Below are 20,882 nucleotides of genomic sequence, written 5' to 3' on the forward strand. Positions count from 1 at the left end.
CGTCCTCATAAGGAGTTATTAATAGTTTAAGATGGATGGCAGAATTGGGACAGTGCTCTGGTTCAACACTCTTGTAATTAAGAAGAAATCCCGACCTGGCCTTTATAACTTGGTTGGGCTGCTGGAGGACTTCCAAGGGCAGGGACACAGATCTCTGCCCCTGTCCCTCCTTGTGAAATAACAGCAGGAAAGCTCTGGCATGACCCTGGTGGGCAAACTATAGCCACTCACCTCTTGGCCTTTCCTATTTTCTCCATGCCCAAATCTCATAGCTTGCAAAGTTTTAGGTTTTGAACTTAAAAAACATTGCCTTAAAACAGTCAGAGGAAAATGTCAGCTGCAGCATACGAATTTAATAGGGAATAATAAACATTACCATATGGTGGTTAGATAATTTGTGATGTTTTTTGTTACCTGCTGCCCATACATGTTCTCCAAGCTCAACAGCTCAGCCCACCTGGTCTCAGAGTGCACTTGGGTAGCTGAGCATGGGGGCTGAGTGTGTGCCAAAGAGGGACAGTTAAACTCTGGGTGGCTCTTAGACCACAGAAATCCAAGAAGTGGAAAGAATGGATCCCCTCATTGCTGTGCCAATGTATGTATGTGAAGTTTATTGCGTTATAAATGCCATAGTAAGGATTTTTTTAAAATTAATCAGTCTTCACTTGAATGATTAAGGAGAACGAGGTATGGGAAGGCTGGGGGCATGTCTGAGAGCTGCAGCATCATCCGCCCTCTGCTTCTCTGTCCCTGAAGAGCTGGGCCTGCAGGCAGGGAAGTGCTGGGGTCTCATTGGCTGTTGAGGAATTGTTACAGCAGTGAATGTTCTGTATGCATGTGGATTCTTCATTTAATCAGACTCTTTCCTGCAAAGCATGGCAGACTGGGGGAAGAGGAAGCCACGTGTTCTATTTTCTTAGGAAAGCAAAGAACCAGCCATCAGACAAAGCTGGTTGGATTCTCCAGTTGCGAACAAATAGAGACCTACGGAAAGGACTCTGAGGAGTCAGGTCTTGCTGCAAGCAGCTGCCATGAAATACTCTGGAAGAAATGATCAGTTTTCATAGTCTGATAGTAGTCTTTCTTTCTTTAGTGGTGAAATACATAAGGCTTTACCATAGTAAAAACAAGTCTCCTTAAAAGCCATTGGAAGTGGGGTAGATATGTTCCCCTTCTGGTTTCTTTGCTTTGTCTCTTCTGTCAGCGAAGGAGAAGATCTCACATTTTCCTGCCTACGTGCAATTTGTTGAATTTTACAGAATTCTTTCATTAGAAATCTGTAAATAAGAATTTTGGCCATTGAATTCTTTCTTATGCAGATAAATTTTCCATAAAGGTCAAATCATTAAAAATAACATCGTGGAAACTGCATGTTAGTTTTTAACCTCAAATGGAGCAGAATAAGTTATTTTCCTAGGCGAAAATTTGCAAATGGATCTCAGGAAGGCAGGACATAAACCAGAGGTTTAGTGGTGCTCCACTCGATCTGCAGTTGGGGATAAGAATCTTGCTGGTGCTGGACCTCCTGAAGACCATGGTGGGGAGAGCGGGTTTTACTGGTCGTAGTCTGGGCAGGGTGCAGTCAGTGCCTGTTGGAGTGGGGGGAGAAAAGCCAGGGGCAAATACTGGGATAGGAGAGGGAAGAGTGAATGTCCTTTTCCAGCCGTGTGGATTTACTTAATCTACACAGATTAAGAAGTAATGTGTTAAAATATATTTCCGGCCCCATGGAAGATTTTTCTGCTTCGTTTGGTAAGAAGGGTGTAACTTGGATAGCAGCTGAAAGTAGGGCAAGGGGAATGAAGCAAGCAGCCTGATTAGTGCCCCTGTTTATCCCCAGCCATTTTCTGTCATTTCTGGTGGATTACTCAGGCTGTGATGATAGTCTGGCATGTTCTGGAGCTCAGTACAAACTGCTTCTCTTTAGGTGCTCATAATTCACACTCCATTAGGATGTCGGCGTTGGGAATACTTGGCAGGATGTTAGAGCTTGCCAGGCATGATGAGATTGAGTTCATCTCGTTAAGCTGCCGACAATCCAGCGCTTATATCTTTCTTCTGCAGCGGTAGGAGAGCAGCCTGGCTTGCTCCAAACTAACACCCATGTACAGGGCCTGCAGGGCATACCCAACAGGTGCAGCCACTGTGCTCAGTGCCTGCTGTGCTGCACAGATGTTGGATGTTTGTGCTTGGCTGGGAGAGGATATTTTTCTTTTGTTCTGAACAGTGCCGTTGTTTTATTAATCTCAGAGCTGGCTGTGGTTGGTGGTTCAGCAGAACCTCATGGGCTGTGAAGGTCCCCCATCCCTGAGTCCTTTGCTGTATGCCCAGAGATGTGCCAAAGGGCAGCAGCTGGACTCGGGACCCTTCTTCCTGATCTCAGCAGGTGAGACTTCCAGAAGGGTGCACGGTGGCTTTCCTTTTTCAGCCCCAGACTGACTTATGTTATCCCTGGTGTAAACCTCCATGAGGAAGAAAGAACTCACTCTTAGCTTTTGACCTTAAGAGTGAAGCTGGTGGCAGTGAAAGATGAAACAGCTCGCAGGGCCGTGCTTCAGCCATGGATGCAGCAGGCACGCTGCTGTCTCATTTTTCCTCTCATCTCCGCAGAACTCTGCTGCTCATCTCTTCTTGTATGTGATCCATGGCAGGCTCCAAAGGGTGCATCACCTCTTTCACATGGGTTTTTCTTGATGCCCCTGCTGGGGCTGTCAGTTCTCAATGCTGTGTAAGCGTTGCTTTGAACCCACACCTTACTTTGTTTGCTCAGAAACCCAGGTGTGAAAGCAGAGAACTGAGTGCTCTCAGGTCAATATCCTGCAGCACGCAGGGATGCAGATCGATGCATGCTGCTTGGCGTGGGTAGGAATGTGAGTAGAAATGCATCCTCTTTGCTCAGGTTTGGACTGGTCCCACTGGGAAAGGATGGGCTATTATTTTGTCCAGAGATTTGCAATAGGAGCAAATGCAACCTGCAAGTCAGCGTCCAGCTGATTTCCCTTCCTGATTTCCATTCGCCCCCTCCCCCCCATTACAATCCAAGTTTGGGAAGGCTAAAAAGCCGACCAGGCTGTTCTGATGGATGTGTAAGGTGTATTGGGTGGCCTCACTGGTGCTTTTGGGTCATGTGCTTTGGCTCCAGTGTGTTCTGTGCATGGAAGCAGCTGGTTAATTTAGAAGCAAAGCTGATGGAGTTGAAATTCAGTCAATTCCTAATCTAAGGGTTAAATCAATAGCAATTAATTCTAAAGTGTGGGAGGGCCGTTAGCACATACATCATGCTTTTTGCGTTGGTAGCGTTCAGCAAACAGAGGAGAAAATGAAAAACAAACTGGAAAGAGAAGGAAGATACCAAGCACCTGGGTGGGGGAAAAGGAAGCAGTGGGGAGGTGATGGGAGGTGACATAAGGATAGTGGAAGGGGCACACTGTCCCTCAAGTGTCAGCTCAGTAACCAGCTATTGTGCTGTAATCCTGGGTGATAGCACTAATTATGTAATCATGACCTTGGAATGAGCTATTGCAGAACTTGTGTAGATTTGCAAGACTTGATGTTTTCCAAGCGCTGAGATCAGTCGATTGCATAGAGAAAGGGCTTTAATGAGTTGCATTAGGTGATATGGAAGAGAGGGTGAGAGGTGGTTTCTGTTTCCTCGGAGGACAGACAGACAGGGACTGTTCTACTGTATTTCCCACCTCCAAGATGAAGGCACGTACAGCTCTAGGTGGTGGTCAGCTGTATTACAGGATCTCCATCATCCTTGAGATGCCTCAGTGCAGTTCGCAAGCAAAAATGTGTTTAAGGAAGAAGATGCTACAACGGATGCCATGCTGTGTGGTCACCTCTCCATCCATCATTTAGGAGAAACTTGTGGTTTGGTGGTCTGATGTCAAGCCTAGACAGAACTAGGAGGATCATGATAATAAGGTTTAATTAATAAGGAACAAAATGATGGGAATATAATTAATGTAAATCAAGAAGGATTGAGGAAAAATGGGCCTTTTCAGACCTTTTTCCCCTCATTATAGTAGAAGCAGGTTATGGGTAATGTGATGCGTATGTAAGGGTTATGTCCTAGAACAACATGACCCTAAAAATGTGGAAGTGGTAAATAGACCACAAACGTTCTTCAGTGCTCAGAAAGCACTTGGCAAGGAAAATCCTCTAAGACAGGAGGCATGTTAAAGATCTGCTGCTGTTCAGCATTTCCATTTGGTTTAGAGCAAACATATATATAAACCTTATTAAGTTCACAGGTGATGTGCATGTTACCAAGGTAAGTAGTACTGAGAGTAGGAGAGTTGTATAGAGCCCTATGGACAGTTTACTGAGTTGTTTCCATTAAAATAAGTGGGTTTTTTTTTGTTTGTTACATATTTCTTAATGTTATGTTCTGCAGGGTTGTAACAGCAGGACAGGCACAGAGTGCCCAGCATCCATGTGAGCTGTGCTGCCCTGCTAAGAGCTTACTGTGATCTGGGGAGATGCGAGCAGCAGCAGCCAAGATGAGAGCACCAGCTGAATTTTACCTCTGTTCATTTTATCATGTGATCAAATGCAGGCTCCAGTTCTGTGAGCTTGTTCTCTAAAGGGTGTTTAAAAGCTGGGAAGGTCATTAAAATGATTCAAGGGCAGGAGGGAAAAAATGCCAGCGCATGAGAAACATAAAGAGCTCGGTCTGTTTAACTTGTCAAAAAAGATTGAGAGATGACTTGATTATGCTGCAGAAGAGCCTTTCTAGTGAGAACACAAAGCAGCCCTCGTGGTGGGGAAGGGCATTAAAAAGCTGATGGCTGAGAGCTGGAGCCAGGCAAACTTCAGTCGCATCTTTAAATATCAAGCAGTAAAATAGGCTGCACAGGCAAGCGGCAGATACTGCGTCTCTCTATCTCCCAGTCTGGAGTGGATACCTCTATAGAGGATATTCTTTAGATAAATGTAAATTGTTTGGCTGAGCAGAGCATGAAGTAGCGAAATGGAAGCAGCTGCCAGCACAGCCAGCTTGGCAAAGGGTCTGCTGGGCCCTTCTGGCTCCTTGCATCCCTGTGGTGCTGGGTGCCGTCAGCCTGGTGACTTGGGCAGGACATTTCTCCTTCTCAAGGTCATTCTGTACCTGAATGTGCTCTTCAGCTGAATGCTACCCTGTGCACTTGCTCTGCTGCACAACCCTCCGTGTTCACTGCTTAATTGGAAAAGGTGCAGGGAATAAATCTAGATGTGCTGCAGAAATCACAATACCATTCTTGTAACAATGAAGATGAGTGGTTTTGCCAGGCAGCACTATGGGGTTTTGTCATCTACCCGTGCAATATGCAAAGCACAGGGCTTCACCTGAGGGAGGAGGCACAGCTCTGCCTCTCTGCATTGACCAGGGCAGGTGACCTTTGCCTCTGAAAGGTTTTCAGCCTGCAGACAAGCAGCGCGGATGTGCACGTAACTGTTCTAATTCTGCAGTAACTCTTTTCTGGGTATGTCATTTCTGATCCTGCTCTTCTCTCCTGACTGAAGGGGACTGAAGGCTGTGGGGTGCTCTCTGAAGGGAACCTAGAAACCCCATTGGGGGTCTGAAGCAAAACATACAGGGCTTGTAGAAGGAGCATCAAAGGGATCATTTCTGCAGCAGCTGGGGAAATACGGAAGGCTGTTTAGGCTTTGCTTTTGCTGATGCCTGTATTAATGTTGTTGCCTGAAGGTTTGGAGTTTGCAAGCTCTTTAAAAAATATCTGTTTCACATTTGTGACTTCCTGATTTATACAGTACGCTCCATGCATTGCTGTAGGCAGGCAAACAATACAAACTGTAGTTAACATTGACACAAAACATATATATTCTATTCTGTCAGCCCGTGGGGACGTGCGTGCCCATGCAGCACCATATGTGGGGATGGCAGCTGGTACAGAGCCCTGGGGCCAACATGCTCACCCAGCTGGAAACCTCGGGATACTGGAAGAAAAGGGGCTTTAAGGCTGAGTTTATCTGAAAAAGCCCAAACTTCTCTTTGCATTTAGTGGCAGGTGAGATAGGAGAACTAGGATTAGAAGTATTCTGATACCTTGCTTATTGTTATGGAAATGCCTGTTAGACTGAGACCCAAAGAAAAATGCTTTTAGGTCAGCTTGCTACACAAACAAGTGTTGTGCATCTTTTAGAGGGGTCCTTACAGATATCCTTGTGTCTCTCTACAGTAGTTGGGAATGGCTTATTCTTTTAAATATCTGGGGATATTTATCTCCAGACCGAGTAGCTACATCATTTCTTTTGAGGGGGGTGCTGAGAACCCAGTGGGTTTCTGAGAGCGCTGTGACTTGGCAATGTTGCATTCCCTCCTTGGTGCCATCCGCCTGCTGCAGTGATAGCAAAAAGTAAGACAAGAGAAATTCTGTGTTGGTGGGTTGGGGATTTGTTGCATGAATCCTGGTTAGCAGATGGACACTTTTGAATGGACTTAGATATTTTGCTTGGTTCAGAAGACTTGGAGCTGATGTGGTGCAGGATGAATCCTGAACGTGGGATGAGGGTTGGAGCTTTCTAGCACCAGCTAAAGCAATTAATAGTAGTGATATTCATTACATGTTCATTACATAACGTGGTTTGTTCTATGAAACAGTCTGCTAGAGAAGAAGGATGAAAATAGCAGCTGTTAATTTCAGAGGGCTGAGCCTCTGAAGGCTGCACCCAGGGGGGAAGAGAACCTCCTTAATTCCCCATGCTCTGACCCAGGGAACGTGCAGTGGGAATGGTGCTCTCTGTGGGGTTTCCCTGTTGATCCCAAGTGCTGACATTGGGGACTGTTTTGGCTGTGCCCCTCTATTCCCCTTTTGTCCATCTGGGATGGCTCCTGCCTTCAGCTCCCCTCCTGTTGCCTGGCCTTCTCTTTCCCCACTGACATGGAGCTGTGGCTCTGTGCTGCTCCTCACAGGTAGCTGCTGGGGGGGCTTAGGAGGTGTGTTGATGCTCAGTCACACTTCTCAGCTCTGTCTGCCTGTGGGTATTGTTGCTTGTCCTCATGAGTTGGGTAGCTCTGTGCATAGAGCCATCTTGCGTGCCTGTATGCACTTGGACTCAGTGCATTATTCATTGGTACAAGTGCTTGAGGTAGGTAGGGTGGCATGTATATTTTGAGTATCTACTGGGCACTGGCTTGCTGGATGTTGGGCTTTGTTCCAGAGATGGCTGGGAGCAGTTGACAAGGCTGAGTAGCAGAACACAGTGTGAGAGCAAAGTGCTGCCAGGCTAATCTTCTGGAAGGCCTTCTCTGCTTTTCCTTTACTCTGTTATAGCAAAGGGCTCTGAGCACAATGGCCAACTGTCCCTTCTCTTTTGCTTCTAGATGGGGATGGTCGGAGACTCAAAGGAGCCATCCAAAGGAGCACAGAAACAGGGCTGGCTGTGGAAATGCCCAGCCGGACCGTGCGCCAGGCCAGCCATGAATCCATTGAGGACAGCATGAACAGCTATGGATCGGAGGGAAAGTAAGTCACTGAAAGTGGGCTGGATGATTGGTTGTGAGGTGCTCTGCTCTTATACCTGTTAGTTTTCCTCCAGCTTGATAAATGTGTGTCTCTGACTTATTTATGCTGCAGGTCTACTGCCCATCCAATTAGAGCACAGCAAATCGCTTTCTCTTCCTGCATAGCTGGCACATACTTCAGCTGTTTATATACTTTTTTTTTTAAGTGTCCTCATTATTCTGTGCTGAAGCTGATACCCATTACTTTTAACAGCTCTGCCTTTAGAAGAGTAATTCAGGGTGAATAGCTGAGGATCATTAGCGGTAATAAATTATAAGCCAGTAGTGTTCATCATTGCCTGGTAGCTCTGTCTCCTCCCCTATTGCAAAATACCTTTTCGATTTGGGAAACAAAAGTGTGCTGAGGTGATGAAAATGATGCAGTTAGCAAAACAGTGACTCTGATACTAAAGTTTAAAAACCATATTTACAAGTTTCTGTTAACAAACTTTCTTTTCTGCTGGATTTCAGTTAGTGTCCTAAAAAGTGTATTTTAGAGCTGGGTTTTAACCACAAGAAGTTACAGCTCACTCTGTTGCATTTGCAACTGAATGCAAAGCATCAGGGTCCAGAACTGATTTGACTTTAGTTCCGTTTTGTATATTTCCATTATTTGAAGCCATATATAGAAATTATCACCATTTGATTATAATGGCCATTCATGGGAATCTTGGAAGTGGGTTTAAAAAAAAAAAACAGTATTAGAAAAGAATAGGCAATATGTATCATATGGTTTTAATGCTTCTGGGTATTGGACCAAAATGTTTACACACCTAAAATGTGTGGTTAAGCCTGGTGCCATGCATGGCTTCACTCTGTACATGCTCTTGAGTCCTGTGTGATGTTCCGTGTACACTGCACCTCTAGAATACCAGTATAGTCCAAAGGCTCCCTCAAATAATTAATGCAGTTATGGTGTTAAATAATTAACAGGCTGTAAATTAAGAGATGCTTTCTTTAGCTTTGGAAGTAGGCTAATCCTGGAAAGGCATCACAGGTCTGTGCTGAAGGTTGGAAATAGTAAGGAGGCACAGGCTGCGATAGCAATCTTGTCACTCTGAGGCCATGATGTGCTTTATCTCTTCAGTGATCTGTTGTCTCGGGGGATGTATTCCATCTACACCACCACAGTCCTGTGGCTTGGAGTTTTGCCTCTGCTCTGAGGACTAGTGATTAAGTTCAGTCCCTTGGCACTGTGGGGCAAGGATATATTGTTGTGTGGAGGGAAATATTTTTCCCTTCATATTTACATAGCTTATCCTCCAGGGAGGGGGTATACTTCTCTGTATCCTATCCTTGCAAATGCTGGCTTTTTTGGCTGGTCTTTCCTGGAGAGAGGATATTTCTGCCAACACGGTGCTGCACCCATACAAGCACCCTGAAGGCAAACAGCGTGTAGTTATCAGTGCAGCAAAGAAAGAAAAATCCTGCATTGCAATCCAAATGTCTTTATTAGAACGTGTCTGATGTTTGGTATTCAAACCTCAAATGCTGCTGGAGCATCCTCACCTGCCCCTGTGCCGGGGTTGGGATGCTTCCTGCTCTCACTTCTGAAGTGTGAGATAAGGGATTCCCAGATGCTTTGTTCCCAGGTGGGATAATTGATCTTAGAGAGCCCGTGGGAACTCTGACTATCAGTCTGAACCACGACTGATAACAAACAAGGCTGTGAGTACAAAGAGCTGAGAGGACCCTATTCTCTTGGAACATGGTGGGAGGGGATTTTCTTTGCTTCTTTTCTTTTCCCATGGCAAAGAAAGGAAGTGTTTGGGGAATAGCTTCAAGGGGCAGAAATTTATTCTGAATCAGATTTCTCTTGGCTTCTCCTGTTTGCATTCCCAGAGAAGTACAGTGAAGATTCATATGACTATTAGCTGTGGCAAGTTTATTTTCTTTTCACTGCTGGTTTTTGACTTGTGCAGATAGTCCTAGGCCAGAGAGTTTTTGCTGGTGACTGTCAGAAACCTGATCTTCAACAGCATGAGGTTACCCTGGTTCTTCCTACCCATGTACCTCTTTGCAATGTGCACAGAGGGAGGAAGAAGGATTCAAAACACCATTTTTCAGAAGAGCTTGTTTCCGGAGTTCATTATCTTCTTGATCCTCTTCAATTTAAGGACTAAATGACAACTCCCAAAGGTGATCCACTGAAGTGATCAAACATGTCAGTAAAACTTTGCTGCCCGCTCTCAGTCAACCAACCATGCTCTTTAAAGACAAGACTGATTGAATGCCATCATGTTCACCATGGGCTGGCTGCAGCTAGCTCTGGCTGCACTGCTGCAGAGCAAAGAATCACAGTCAAAGAACTTCATATACTGCATGATTTTGAGCAGCATTGCTTGCAGTGTGATTGCCATAATGCATGATATCCGGGTCATGTTATGGAAGGACCTCATGTAGTGTTACTGTTAAAGGAGGGTAGACCCTCCTTCAAGAAAATGCTCATTTCAGGGTGTGACTCAAGGGCTGTAGGGTGCAGGAGGTTAGCTGTTCTGCAGGATGTGTCTCCTGCAATGTGAGCTCATACAGCATGCTGGGGAGTGCTGATGATGTCAGTGCACTGCTCTATTGAATTTTTTTCCAGTTAAAAAAAGAAACATCCCAACCACATTACTCAGCTTTTGTCCTGCACAATAGTTGTGCACTAATATAGGAAATTAATATAATAAAACTCAATGTGAGACCTTATGGAAGGGAAAGGTGATATTTATTGCAGAGAAAACTGTTTTCAGTTATTCAGGCCTCTAGATTTCTCCCCCTGGCTCAGTGTGTAGGTGCCAAGCCTTGTGCATTGGCGTGCTCTGCCAGCCTGGGTTGCGTGCTGCAGGGACCAGGAACACCATCTGTCTCGCCCTTACTGTGGCTTCTGAGTTGTTCTTTGCAACAGACTGTTTCTTGGACAGCTTTCTTACACTTTCTAGGACTTGCATCTTATTGTGGCGTGATCTTTCAACTCAGTCTTACTTTCTTCATCCTCCACGGATCCCACACAGATATTTCCATCCAGAATTCATCCAAACCATCCCTTGTACTGGGTGCAGATTTCTGCAGCAATGTTTTTTAAGTACACATTTAGCAAACTGCATGAGAGGGCAGTATGTAGCATGTGCCTACCAGGCAGTCCCATGGCAGCACCAATATCACCGCAGGGTAAAATTCAGCAGAGGAGAGTAACTCTCAAATGTACCTTTGGGATTCAGCAGCTCCATCCTAGTTCTTGCACAACTGACATCTTGTTCCAGCTGAGTTTTGTTATGGCTGCACAAGAAATTCAGAAAGCAACAGATTCTGGACTTAGGTGTATCTTACTCCTGCTGACCACTTTTCTTTCTGAAAATGGAGCAGAAAGACAAAAATGGTCCTGGGACAAAAGGCTGCTAGCTGCTGTAGTCCCTAATACGTGCTACTTGTCAGGTTTTTTGTTCTAGCTGGTTACTGCAGAGATGATTAACTTACAGAGCTGAGGTGACATTTACCTTAGAAAGGCCCAGCGGGCAACGAGGAGCAAAAATGTTGAGGTAGGTTCTTGTAGTTGCTGTGATGAGTCTGCCTGTCCGGCAAGGAAGCTTCTTGTTAGCCACATCATTTCCTTTTTCCCATCATAAGATCACCTTACCTGCTCCCCTTGCAGCTGCTGTGGTGCTGAGCTGAAGGCAACTGTGTGCTGGATATGGGCATCCTGTGCCTCTTGCTTGTGTTCTGGCTCTTGCAGTGCCTGTAAACCACAGCTTGCTCTGGTTTTCCCATCAGTGCCTATGAGGGAGCAATCCCAATGAGAACTAGTTTCTGAGCTGCCTGCCTTTGTCTGCTTTACTATGAAGCAGGAACCAGAAGGATGCTGGAGACAGCACTGATGTGCCTTGTCGCTATCTATCCCCCTTCAAGTTTCTGTCCTTCACCCAGAGATCAGCAGTGGTACCATTTTTACTCTGAAATCAAAGGAATGCTTGATCCCTAAAAGCACCATCTGAATTATTCATGTTGTACCTATTCACTGACTGCCTCTTTCTTGGTGTTCACAGTCAAGGGACTTCTAGTCTTTTTTTATGACAAATTACCTTTAGGGCTATTCTTTTATCTGAGTCTTTTAAAAGAAACGTGTTGTTAATACATTTTGGGCTATAGGAAACCAGGACCCTGAGGTCTTAAGCTGGGAATCAGGGGAGGCATGGAGAATTGTTTCTGTAGCATCCCAGTAAGTGAGTGAGCCTGTCCATCAGCAGCAGATCTCTGTGTTTTTCAGCTTGACCAGCATGGCTTGGAGAGGATGTGCCCCTGTTGTCACAGGGCTGAATGCATGGAATCCTACCTGCAGTGACCAGGGGACGGGCAGAACCACTGCTGGCAGTGGGTGTCGATTTTATTGAGTATGGCTGAGACAAGCTGTGGAACTGGAGCTTGCCTGGAGGAGTGGGGGAGGCCTCGATACACTGTTCCCTGCCTCATTTTTATAGCACAGTTTAAGTGGCAGAATTCATACAGCAGACGGAAGCATACACAAATGGAGTACAGCGTGTTACTGCACATAAGACAGTACGTCACAGCACTAAAAATGTTACAGCAAGTGGAGTGGCCAGGAGAGAGCAGAGCTTGTTGGGAGGCAGAGAACAGAGCTGTCAGGCTGAGCAGAGCCTTGTGGTTGGTGCTGTGAGCTCCACGTCAGGTACTGCAGGGAGAGGTGCTCGCACAAGCCTTTCACAGCCACAGCAAAGGCTCCTGCAGCACTCACATCAATTTTGACAGCGTACGGGGCTGTGTGCCTGAGCCCATGGCACTGTACTCAGATGTGCGTTGCATTAATAATCCCTGATGTACTGTACGTGCTTTAAACGTAGGGGCAGGGGATGCTGAATTAACCAATTCTGCCTTCCTTCTTGTCAGGAAAATAGCAACATGGCATTTGTGTGTGATAGATGCAATTTGGAAGAGCTTGATGTGCAGCGTGGATAATTGTCATTGTTAGATAGAACGTTCCTGCTTCCTAAAATTGGAGTTCTGATGCCTTTTCCTTTCTGCTCAGATAAAATAACTGAATATTTGATCGTTCTCATAAGAGTCTGTGTCTCAATTTCTTCTGGATGAAGTATGTCTTGCTGCCCCAGTTTTTTAAAGACCCAGCTGAGGGCTGTCCTCATGCAGGGGGGATGTTGGATGCGTAGCAAATCTGTTCATCCAGCCGTGCAGGTTAAGCCACAGCTGCATATTCCGTTATGTGGCTGTGTTGAGGCAACATATTTATTGATTACCACTTTGTGCACTAAAAGGAGGGGGGAAAAAAGTGTTCTAGAAAATATTTATGAAGAGAGAATTAGGCTTTCTGAAGGCCAGCAATGCCCAGGGCCCAACCAAACTCCATGTCAGTACTCAGCACAGAGGATGGAGCTCATCTTTAAAATTAACTTGTATAGGTTTGGGCTGACAGCAAATAGAGGCGGTTGTGTGGACAGTGTGAATAAATGGTGAAAAGCACAAGGCAATGTTGTCTTTTGGAAGGAGCTTCTGACTTTGTGAGTCCCTGCCTGGATGAACTGGAGCAGTGCAGTGCCCAGGAGTCAGTGTGTAACTGTGATGGAAAGAGCCATGAGGATTTGGTCCAAGGAAAGAGGGCACAGCATTATCTCAGAATATCCTTGTTCTCTCTCCAGAGCTCTGTAGCAACAGGGCCTTGCACCCATCTGAGAGGTCAGTTCCTTGCTCTGCATTTCCTTGCCCAGCTTTAGCAGCTGCAGGTTGGTGCAAGTGAGACCAGACCAGGTGTCTTGGAAAGGAGAGTTTAAAATAATAATAATAATAATAATAATATGTTAATAATTGTATCAAGAGCTAAGGAAAGGAAGTAGACTGCCATGTGCTTCACATTGGTAACTCAGAAATGGTGTTGAGGGCTGATAGGAAAATGGTTGGGAAGGAAAAAGCAAAGCGTAGGTGCAAGCTGTCTAAGGAGAACAGTTTTCAGAGCAGGTTGGGTGAGCGGCTGTCATAAGGATGTACATAAAGTGCTCTGGCCTTAGGGTGGGGTGAGGACCTGCTGACCTGTAGAGGTGTTTCCCCATCCTATTCCATCCCAGTTTTGCATGGTCCTGACAAGCAGGTTCTGCAGCCATCTGCAGCAGCACAGGGGTAGTACCTGGCATACAGAATCCCAGAAGCAGTTTAAAAATAGATGTAGAAAAGAGGTCAGACAAACTCCACGTGGACGAGGAGAGAAATTAATGATACATTTTCCTTAAACCTGTCTGTGTGCTGTGTGCTCCGCATGCTGATGTGCAGCAGACAATGGTGGGGTGAGCGGAGCCATGGCTGCTGTAGGAGAGGGATGAGCTCAGGTACTCTGAATATTCCTTGTGCTCTTTCTTTTGAGATCAGCATTGTCTCTTAGGTTGTTCAGATCCTAAGCAGTTTACAAGCAAATTTCACGTAACTCATTCTTCATCTGAGTACATGTGAAGAAGAGCAGCTTGCTGTGGAGGATCCTCCTGCCTGATGGTTTGCATGTACCAGGAAAGGGCAGCCCAGGAATGGCTGCTACCTTAAAAGAGCAGCAGCTGGCAGAGAGCCTTTAAGCCACTCTTAAATTACTCTGATAGAGGACAGGTTTCACGTGCCCTGACCTAACACACAGGAGCACCGTCTAAAGAAACCACAGCACAGATTTCCTAAATAATCTGGATTATGATGTTGTACTTAACAACTAAATCAACAACAAGGAAAAGCCGACAACTGGGCAACCACAGCCCCAGTCTGAACACACATAAACGTCTCCCAGCGGTGTTTGCAGGGACCCTTCTCGAGCAGGGCGCTGAGCGATGCGCTGTGCTGGGCTCGGGGCTCGCAGCGCTGCAGGCGCAGCCCAGACGGACGTTGACTCCTGGCTCCCTCTCGTGGCTGTCCGAGCGGCTGCAGAGCAGCTCCTGTCGCTTTGTCCGGGCTGGCTGTGATGCTGGGGCTGTGATGCTTGCAGCACGGCTTAGAAATGGCCATCCGTGCATCTGGAGCAGATTTGGCATCCTAGGAAAAATCAGCCTCGGGCTGCGAGCAGTAATTCTGCTTTTTTTTGCATGTTCTGCTGGTGCTGCTCAGCACTGACTGGGCTGATGGGCCTGGAGACCCCAGCTTCCATTGCTCCCTGAGTGCTGCTGTGGTGCTGCACCCCTTGCTTGGCCCCCCTGCCTGCAGCCAAGGACATATGCAAGTCCTCCAGCACGCTGCCCTCTGCTTGTCATTGATACCCTGCAGCTCGCCCTGTCCTACCCACGCCTCCAGGTTAGTAACCAGAGTCACATTTATTTAAAACCAATTCCACGGCCAAACCCCTAATCTTTAACTTCATTAAAATCATTGCCAGTCAGCTGTGACAAAGCAGAGCCCATGAATCATGATTAGTGAAAGCTGAGGGCTGGAGGAGTGATAATTAATCTCTTCCCTGTTCAAAAGGCTGCGCTGTGCTCGCTGGGCAGAGGGTTTGTGCCCTTTAGACAAAAGGCTGACAGGTGTCACCTGTTAATCTTCTCCATGTGCTGCTGATGGGGCTGGAGCAGCAGCCCCGTCCCCAGGGCTGTGCTGGGTATGACAGTTGCGATCTGCAAGTCGGCTGCAGAATGCTGCCTTTTTTGTTCCTGCAGCTATTTTTAGCACTTCTTTTTATGTTGAGATAAATAAGTAAAGGCATCCCATCTTGGTGATAACCAGGTTGCAGCATTTTCCACTCCTTCAGGTGGAGTGTTTTAGGGGGAAGGAAGAGTGAGGTGGTGGTGGTGGGGGAAGGTGCTTTTAGTGATGGGACCAGAAGAATCCCATGGTCTCACTTCTGGATGATGGAACAGAAGAATGTGAGATGCAGGGGCAGGGAGGGCTTGGGGGAGCACCAGGGCTCAAATACCTCAGAGAAGTCCTGAAGATGCCTACAGCTCTTTTTCTCCCTCCAAAAAAGCAGCTGAGTGAATGGGGCAGGCATTGCACAGACCTCTGCATCAGGCCTGGTCCCCACACCCACCATTCTGGCTTCTTACTGAGCACTGACAGACAGAGCTCACCAAGCTGCATTTCAGCATCCTAAATTTAGCTGATGCAGCTTAATGGTTCCTGCTGGTTTTTCTTCACATGCATGCTACGTTTCTGCAGCTTTGTTTTGCCTCTCTCCTCTCCAGGGAGCAGCATTAGCTTTCTTAGAGGTAGCTTATGATTTTTCCAGACAGAAATTGTTTCCACTCTGGGGTTATTGACAATACCCAAATATACATCCTGGAATCACTTAGAGCCAAGGAGCCTGATTTAGAGCTGCTGCTTTGGATGTCTAATAAAGCAGCACTGCAAAAATTCAGCCTCAGTGCAGCGTACCAGGCAGTCCAACCACCTAACGGTGTGATCCATTAAAGCAATTCCCTGCATCTTCCTTTTTCCATCCAGATATAACAACATAAGGCAACATTAACTGTCTGATGCAAAATTGAGTTTCACACAGTGCTGGTATATCCATTAACTGTGGCTGTTAGCCAAAACACCGGAGTCTTTACCTTGTTCTCTGTTTATAAATGGGCCTTTTCCATCCCTCCAAGGTTCATCCCAGTGCTGGGGCACAGCAGCATCCTTGCCCATACTGGTGCTCTTCTGCATGAGCAGCAAATGGAAAATGGAGTTTTGATGGGTGCACTTTTGCCTCCTGTGTCCTCACAGCATTCACTGGCTGAGTATCTCCCCACAGCCCTGCCTTGAGATCAGGGGATGTGCAGAGACCTGTACCTTGGGATCCTGCAGCTCTGGGCTACTCTCAGTCCTGTGCTTGTTCTCTGTTCTCCTCATCCCAGGCATCTTGTTAATGAGATGAGCATCTGTTAGGAGCATGGCAGTGAGCGTTTCCCTGAGTTCTCTTGCCAGCTTGTTATTTGCGTGCTTGCTCAGGTCATGTATTCTCTGGGGTAGGAGTAAGACCTAAGGTCTGTCCATATATCTTCCATGAATTGAAGAGGATAAAGAAAACATTTACCTTCTGGCTGATAGTTCATTCGTTTCTGGCTGAATCTTATGTCTTTCTCTGTCACATCTCATTTTTCCTGAATTATTCTGGGTTTTCTCTAAGCACAACTTTTCACCTTTTTTTGAGCTCTGTCTTTGTATGGCCAAATCACAGCCTTGCAGCCTGGCTGCGGGCTGCCCTGTGCTCCCCATTGCATTTCCCTGTGCTCGCAGATGCAGCAGTGCTGGGGGTGGGTATCTGCATGCAGTCCTCTCCTGGTCCAGTGGCATTGGACCATGCCCTGTGCCTAGGAAAATTCTGGCTATTAGCACGAGGTCGTGAGCCACCCTGTGAAGCTGTCAGCATGTCCTGCTGCTCACATGTCCCTCCTGTCACACGTGCAGCATAATGTGAGGTTTGTGCGTGACTTCCCCCTTCATCACATGAATAAATAAATATTCCCAGCAGGTTGAGCCCAGGTCTGCATATAGCTACTGAAAGCTGAAATCTCAACCTGAAATTACCGCTCTTCTGGATGAATGGGGTTTGAAATAATGTTTTGAATGTGTTTTAAATGGAAGTGGCTCACAGTGGGGAATGAATGGATCTTTGTGGCTGTGTGCAGCCTGCAGTGCCTGGCCCGCCCCAGAGGCAGGGCTGCTCCCTGATTCCATTGCTGGGGTAGGTTGGAAGGAACACGTCTCTCCTTTCTTTTCCTTTCTGAGAAATGAATTCCAGGAAGCAGTGAGCTGGATCCACGTGTGGGCAGTTGCCCCCTCTGAGGCCAATTGGCAGAGTGCAGGGCTGCAGTTTGCATCACTTCCACATACAGCAGCAGCCTGGGTTGCAGTGCGTGAGTGTGGCGTGGTCGTGTGGGTGTCCCTGGCACAGACTGACATGCTCCAGCAGCTGTGCCATGGCTTGGCAGATGCCAGCAGGACAAGTGTGGGTGTTTAGTAGGGGCTTCTGACTCTCTCCTTGCCATTAGCACCAAGTGGGGCAGCAAGTTTTCCAACAGCCTGTAATACAGTCTGACCCTTCTGCGTTGCCTCATCTGTGTCCTGGAGTCATGCCTCAAAGCAGTGCCTGGTGAATAGAGCTGTGTCCTCTAATAGCTTCTTCTTTGCTGCTCTTAAGTAGAGACACTGCTGACATTTGAGTTTGCTGTGCTTTCAGCCTTGAACCAGGGTTTGAGTCTTCATGATTGCTTTGGAGTTAATTGGGAAAGCAGGGGGAAAACCATGCAGCAAGTGTGATGGGTGATTCTGGTATTGAATGGTAAGGAGTGGGGTCCTCTTGTCAAGGAGGAGGTGCATTGCACTGACTGTGAGAATTCAATAGGGAATTCACTCCCAAGGGGATTGATGTCAGCAGCCTTAAGCTCACCTTTGAACACAGCTCTAGATGTGTTAATTAATTCCCAAAAATGAAGGTTGGGAAAGGATAGCTACCAAGAGAGATCCTATGAACTATGCCAAGAAGCTGCTTAGATGACAGTGCTACCTGGAAGAGGTGACATTGTAGACAAATATGTATTCACCAACTGACAACTGCAACCGTTACTGTTTGTGGGCTTTTTAATACCAGGAAAGAGATTTTAAATGCATCCAACCTACCTAAATTGCCTTTGGAATCACTGAGTTTTGCAAGAGAAAAGGCTTCTGTAGATGCTATTCATGCCAAAGATGTCTTAAAACGGCTCTTTAGTTAACAAGTTCCTTTAAAATGCAAATTAACCACTTGCCAAAACCACTTTCTTTTGCAGCTTGAATTTCAGTGGAGTCCATCTGGCATCTGCTGGGCAGTTCAGTGACTTCCTGGGCAGCATGGGCCCTGCACAGTTTGTTGGGCGTCAGACCTTGGCCACCACCTCGATGGGTAAGGAACACCAAGATCTTAGATGGCTTAAATTTAATACTGAACAGACCACTCCTACGAGCCACCTAATAATGTGTCCAGCATCTGCTGCTCCACCACTCCTCCGCTCCATTTCTGTGCGAAATCGAGTAAGCTTGGCTGCAGGGTTTTGCTGATTGCTGCTTATATGGCATTAGCAAGGGAGCACTGGCTTCGTGCTTTCCTTAGTCGGATCTGAAAGGCACAGACTAAGTAAAATGCAGCAAAAATTCTGAAAACGCATCCTATGCGATTTTCTTGTCCGATACAGAGCCCAGTGCTCTGTGAAGATGTTCTTGTAGCACGCTATAACTGCATTGTCTAAAGCAGCCTGCAGCTCTAGGTATTCCATTGTGGTAGAGATTGGAGGCTATCTGCTGCCAAAGATCGTGAGACTGAGTCACCAAAGCTGTGTTAGGAGGCTGGTATTAGGGACTGTTGTTGAAAATGTGGGTTTGAGTCACTGCAGAGCTGCTCCAGAGTAACACAGGAGGAGATCAGGCACTTATGGCCTACAGTTTGCCACAGCTCATAGCAGGCATGACACAAGGGTTGCTTTTTAATGTTTTACTAGCCAGCAGATGAAAGTAGCCAGCAGTTTTGAAAGTGTTCTGTCTGTTTTGACATTTTGGTTTAGGGGATGTGGAAATTGGCTTGCAAGAACGAAATGGGCAGCTAGAAGTGGATATCATTCAAGCTCGAGGACTCACACCGAAACCCGGCTCCAAAACACTGCCAGGTAGTATGCTTTGACCTCCTTAAATACTTCACTGAGCCCCAGCTTCCTGCAGTGCTTGCACAACGGGGTGTTGTTGATTCTGCTTGGCTTCTGTGGGAACTGAGCAGTCTGTTTGTCTTATTGGAAATAAGGATGGTTGAACAAAACTGTTCACTGCTGTAAATGCCTCCTTTAGAAATAGGAGACACAGCACTCTGTCTTTTCAGAACTGAGCATTAAGATTTGTTCGCATTTGACCATATTTATTTTTTTTCCAGCTGCTTACATCAAAGCTTACCTGTTAGAGAATGGCGTGTGCATTGCGAAAAAGAAGACAAAAGTGGCTCGCAAGTCATTAGACCCTTTGTACAATCAGGTGTTACTGTTTCCTGAGAGCCCCCAGGGCAAAGTATTACAGGTAAGATGAAGGTGTCTCAGGTCTGCCCATCTCCCTCTTTCACCTGTGCTGGAATCTGCCATGTCTGGCAAAGTATCTGGATGAGTGACATAGAGGAGAAAAAGCTGATGCTTTCATTGAACCGAATGCACTCTATCTGAACGTAACAAATTAAAAAGAAAAGCTTTTCCTTTTGTTTGTACTCAAACTTTATTATTTGATACCATGCCAGGTAACGTGAACGCTTACCAGGAGAAGGTTTTTGTTTTGTTTCCAGTCAGGAAATGAGTAATATCTATAGATAGTAAACAGCCTTGCAACAAAGGTTTTTTCTGTGTTTATTCAGAGCACTCTGCTTTGGCCTTCACCCAATCACATACCCTACCTGTTTCTACCTTTTTCTTATACTGCCATGCATTTCCTGCCATACACTCATTTTCAGTTCTGTATCTGTGTGTCCAGGGCAAAGAGTGAATTCTGTTGTTAATCTATAGTTAAGTCATTTCCATGCCATAAATCCTAGCTAAAATCCACTGGAAATACTGATGTAATTAATCTGTGAGTTTCTTTTGCTTACTTCCACTCAATTATGAATTGCCAGCTAATTCACAGGATCCCACTTAGTGAACTCTTCTCCATTTATCTTGATTGGAAGCACTTTTCCCTATTGAAGCTATAGTGAACTTTTCTGACTGAAATATGGGGTCTGGCTTGATCTGGGTTTCCTTACCTGCAGCCATAGATCTTTATTCACCCTGACTTCCCTGTGGACCACAGCCATGCTGCTGGCACACAGAAGATGGAAGCAAGGCTGAGGTACCTAAAAATTAGCTCATGAAAGATGTTGAAGGTGTTAAGAGCTATGGATTTAATCCCCAGCAGAGATGGGAAGCTCAGTACAAAACATAACATTTGTCTCCATTTCAGAGATGTGAGCAGCATTTTTCAGGTAGGGTCTCCCAAAGAATGCCCAAGGTGAGCTGGCAGAGCTGTCTCTGGAAGAGGTCTCATGGATTATCCAGTACTGCCTGTCCTGGGCCACCACTTCAGCATCTACCACTCAACCATGGCTAAGGGTTCTCATGAGTCTTTGCCTTGACCTTACTTTTACAAATAGGCTTTGGTAATAGAACAATGAGAAATGCTACCATGCTGTTATGCCACTTAATGAGAAGTAGTGCTGCCTTCCCATGGGCTGTGGTACAGCAGAAACCAATTAGCCAGCAGCTGTGCTAAGTGTCAGTATGTGGTCACCTGGTCTCCCAGCTGTGTTTTTGTCTTGGCAGCATCCTTGGTGCAGAAGGCAGGCAGAAGAGGGTTGAACTGTGTCTGCCTCATTGCAATTCTTCTGCCCCATGCCCTGCTCCATTTGTGTCATTCAGTTTGTCTTCAGGACCAGTTTCAG

General features: G+C 46.2%; 1 protein-coding gene across 1 annotated transcript in view; it reads left to right on the plus strand.

Moving 5' to 3' along the window:
• RIMS4 (regulating synaptic membrane exocytosis 4) overlaps positions 1-20,882 on the plus strand; it is a 49,022-nt gene that overhangs the window by 19,820 nt on the left and 8,320 nt on the right. Inside the window, exons 2-5 of the mRNA XM_015881677.2 lie at positions 7,331-7,472; positions 18,232-18,344; positions 19,000-19,101; positions 19,359-19,498. Coding sequence (XP_015737163.1) covers positions 7,331-7,472; positions 18,232-18,344; positions 19,000-19,101; positions 19,359-19,498 — 497 coding nt within the window. The remainder of the gene's footprint in view (positions 1-7,330; positions 7,473-18,231; positions 18,345-18,999; positions 19,102-19,358; positions 19,499-20,882) is intronic.

The sequence above is a fragment of the Coturnix japonica genome, chromosome 20, assembly GCF_001577835.2.
Source record: "Coturnix japonica isolate 7356 chromosome 20, Coturnix japonica 2.1, whole genome shotgun sequence".
NCBI classification, from domain to species: Eukaryota; Metazoa; Chordata; class Aves; order Galliformes; family Phasianidae; genus Coturnix; species Coturnix japonica.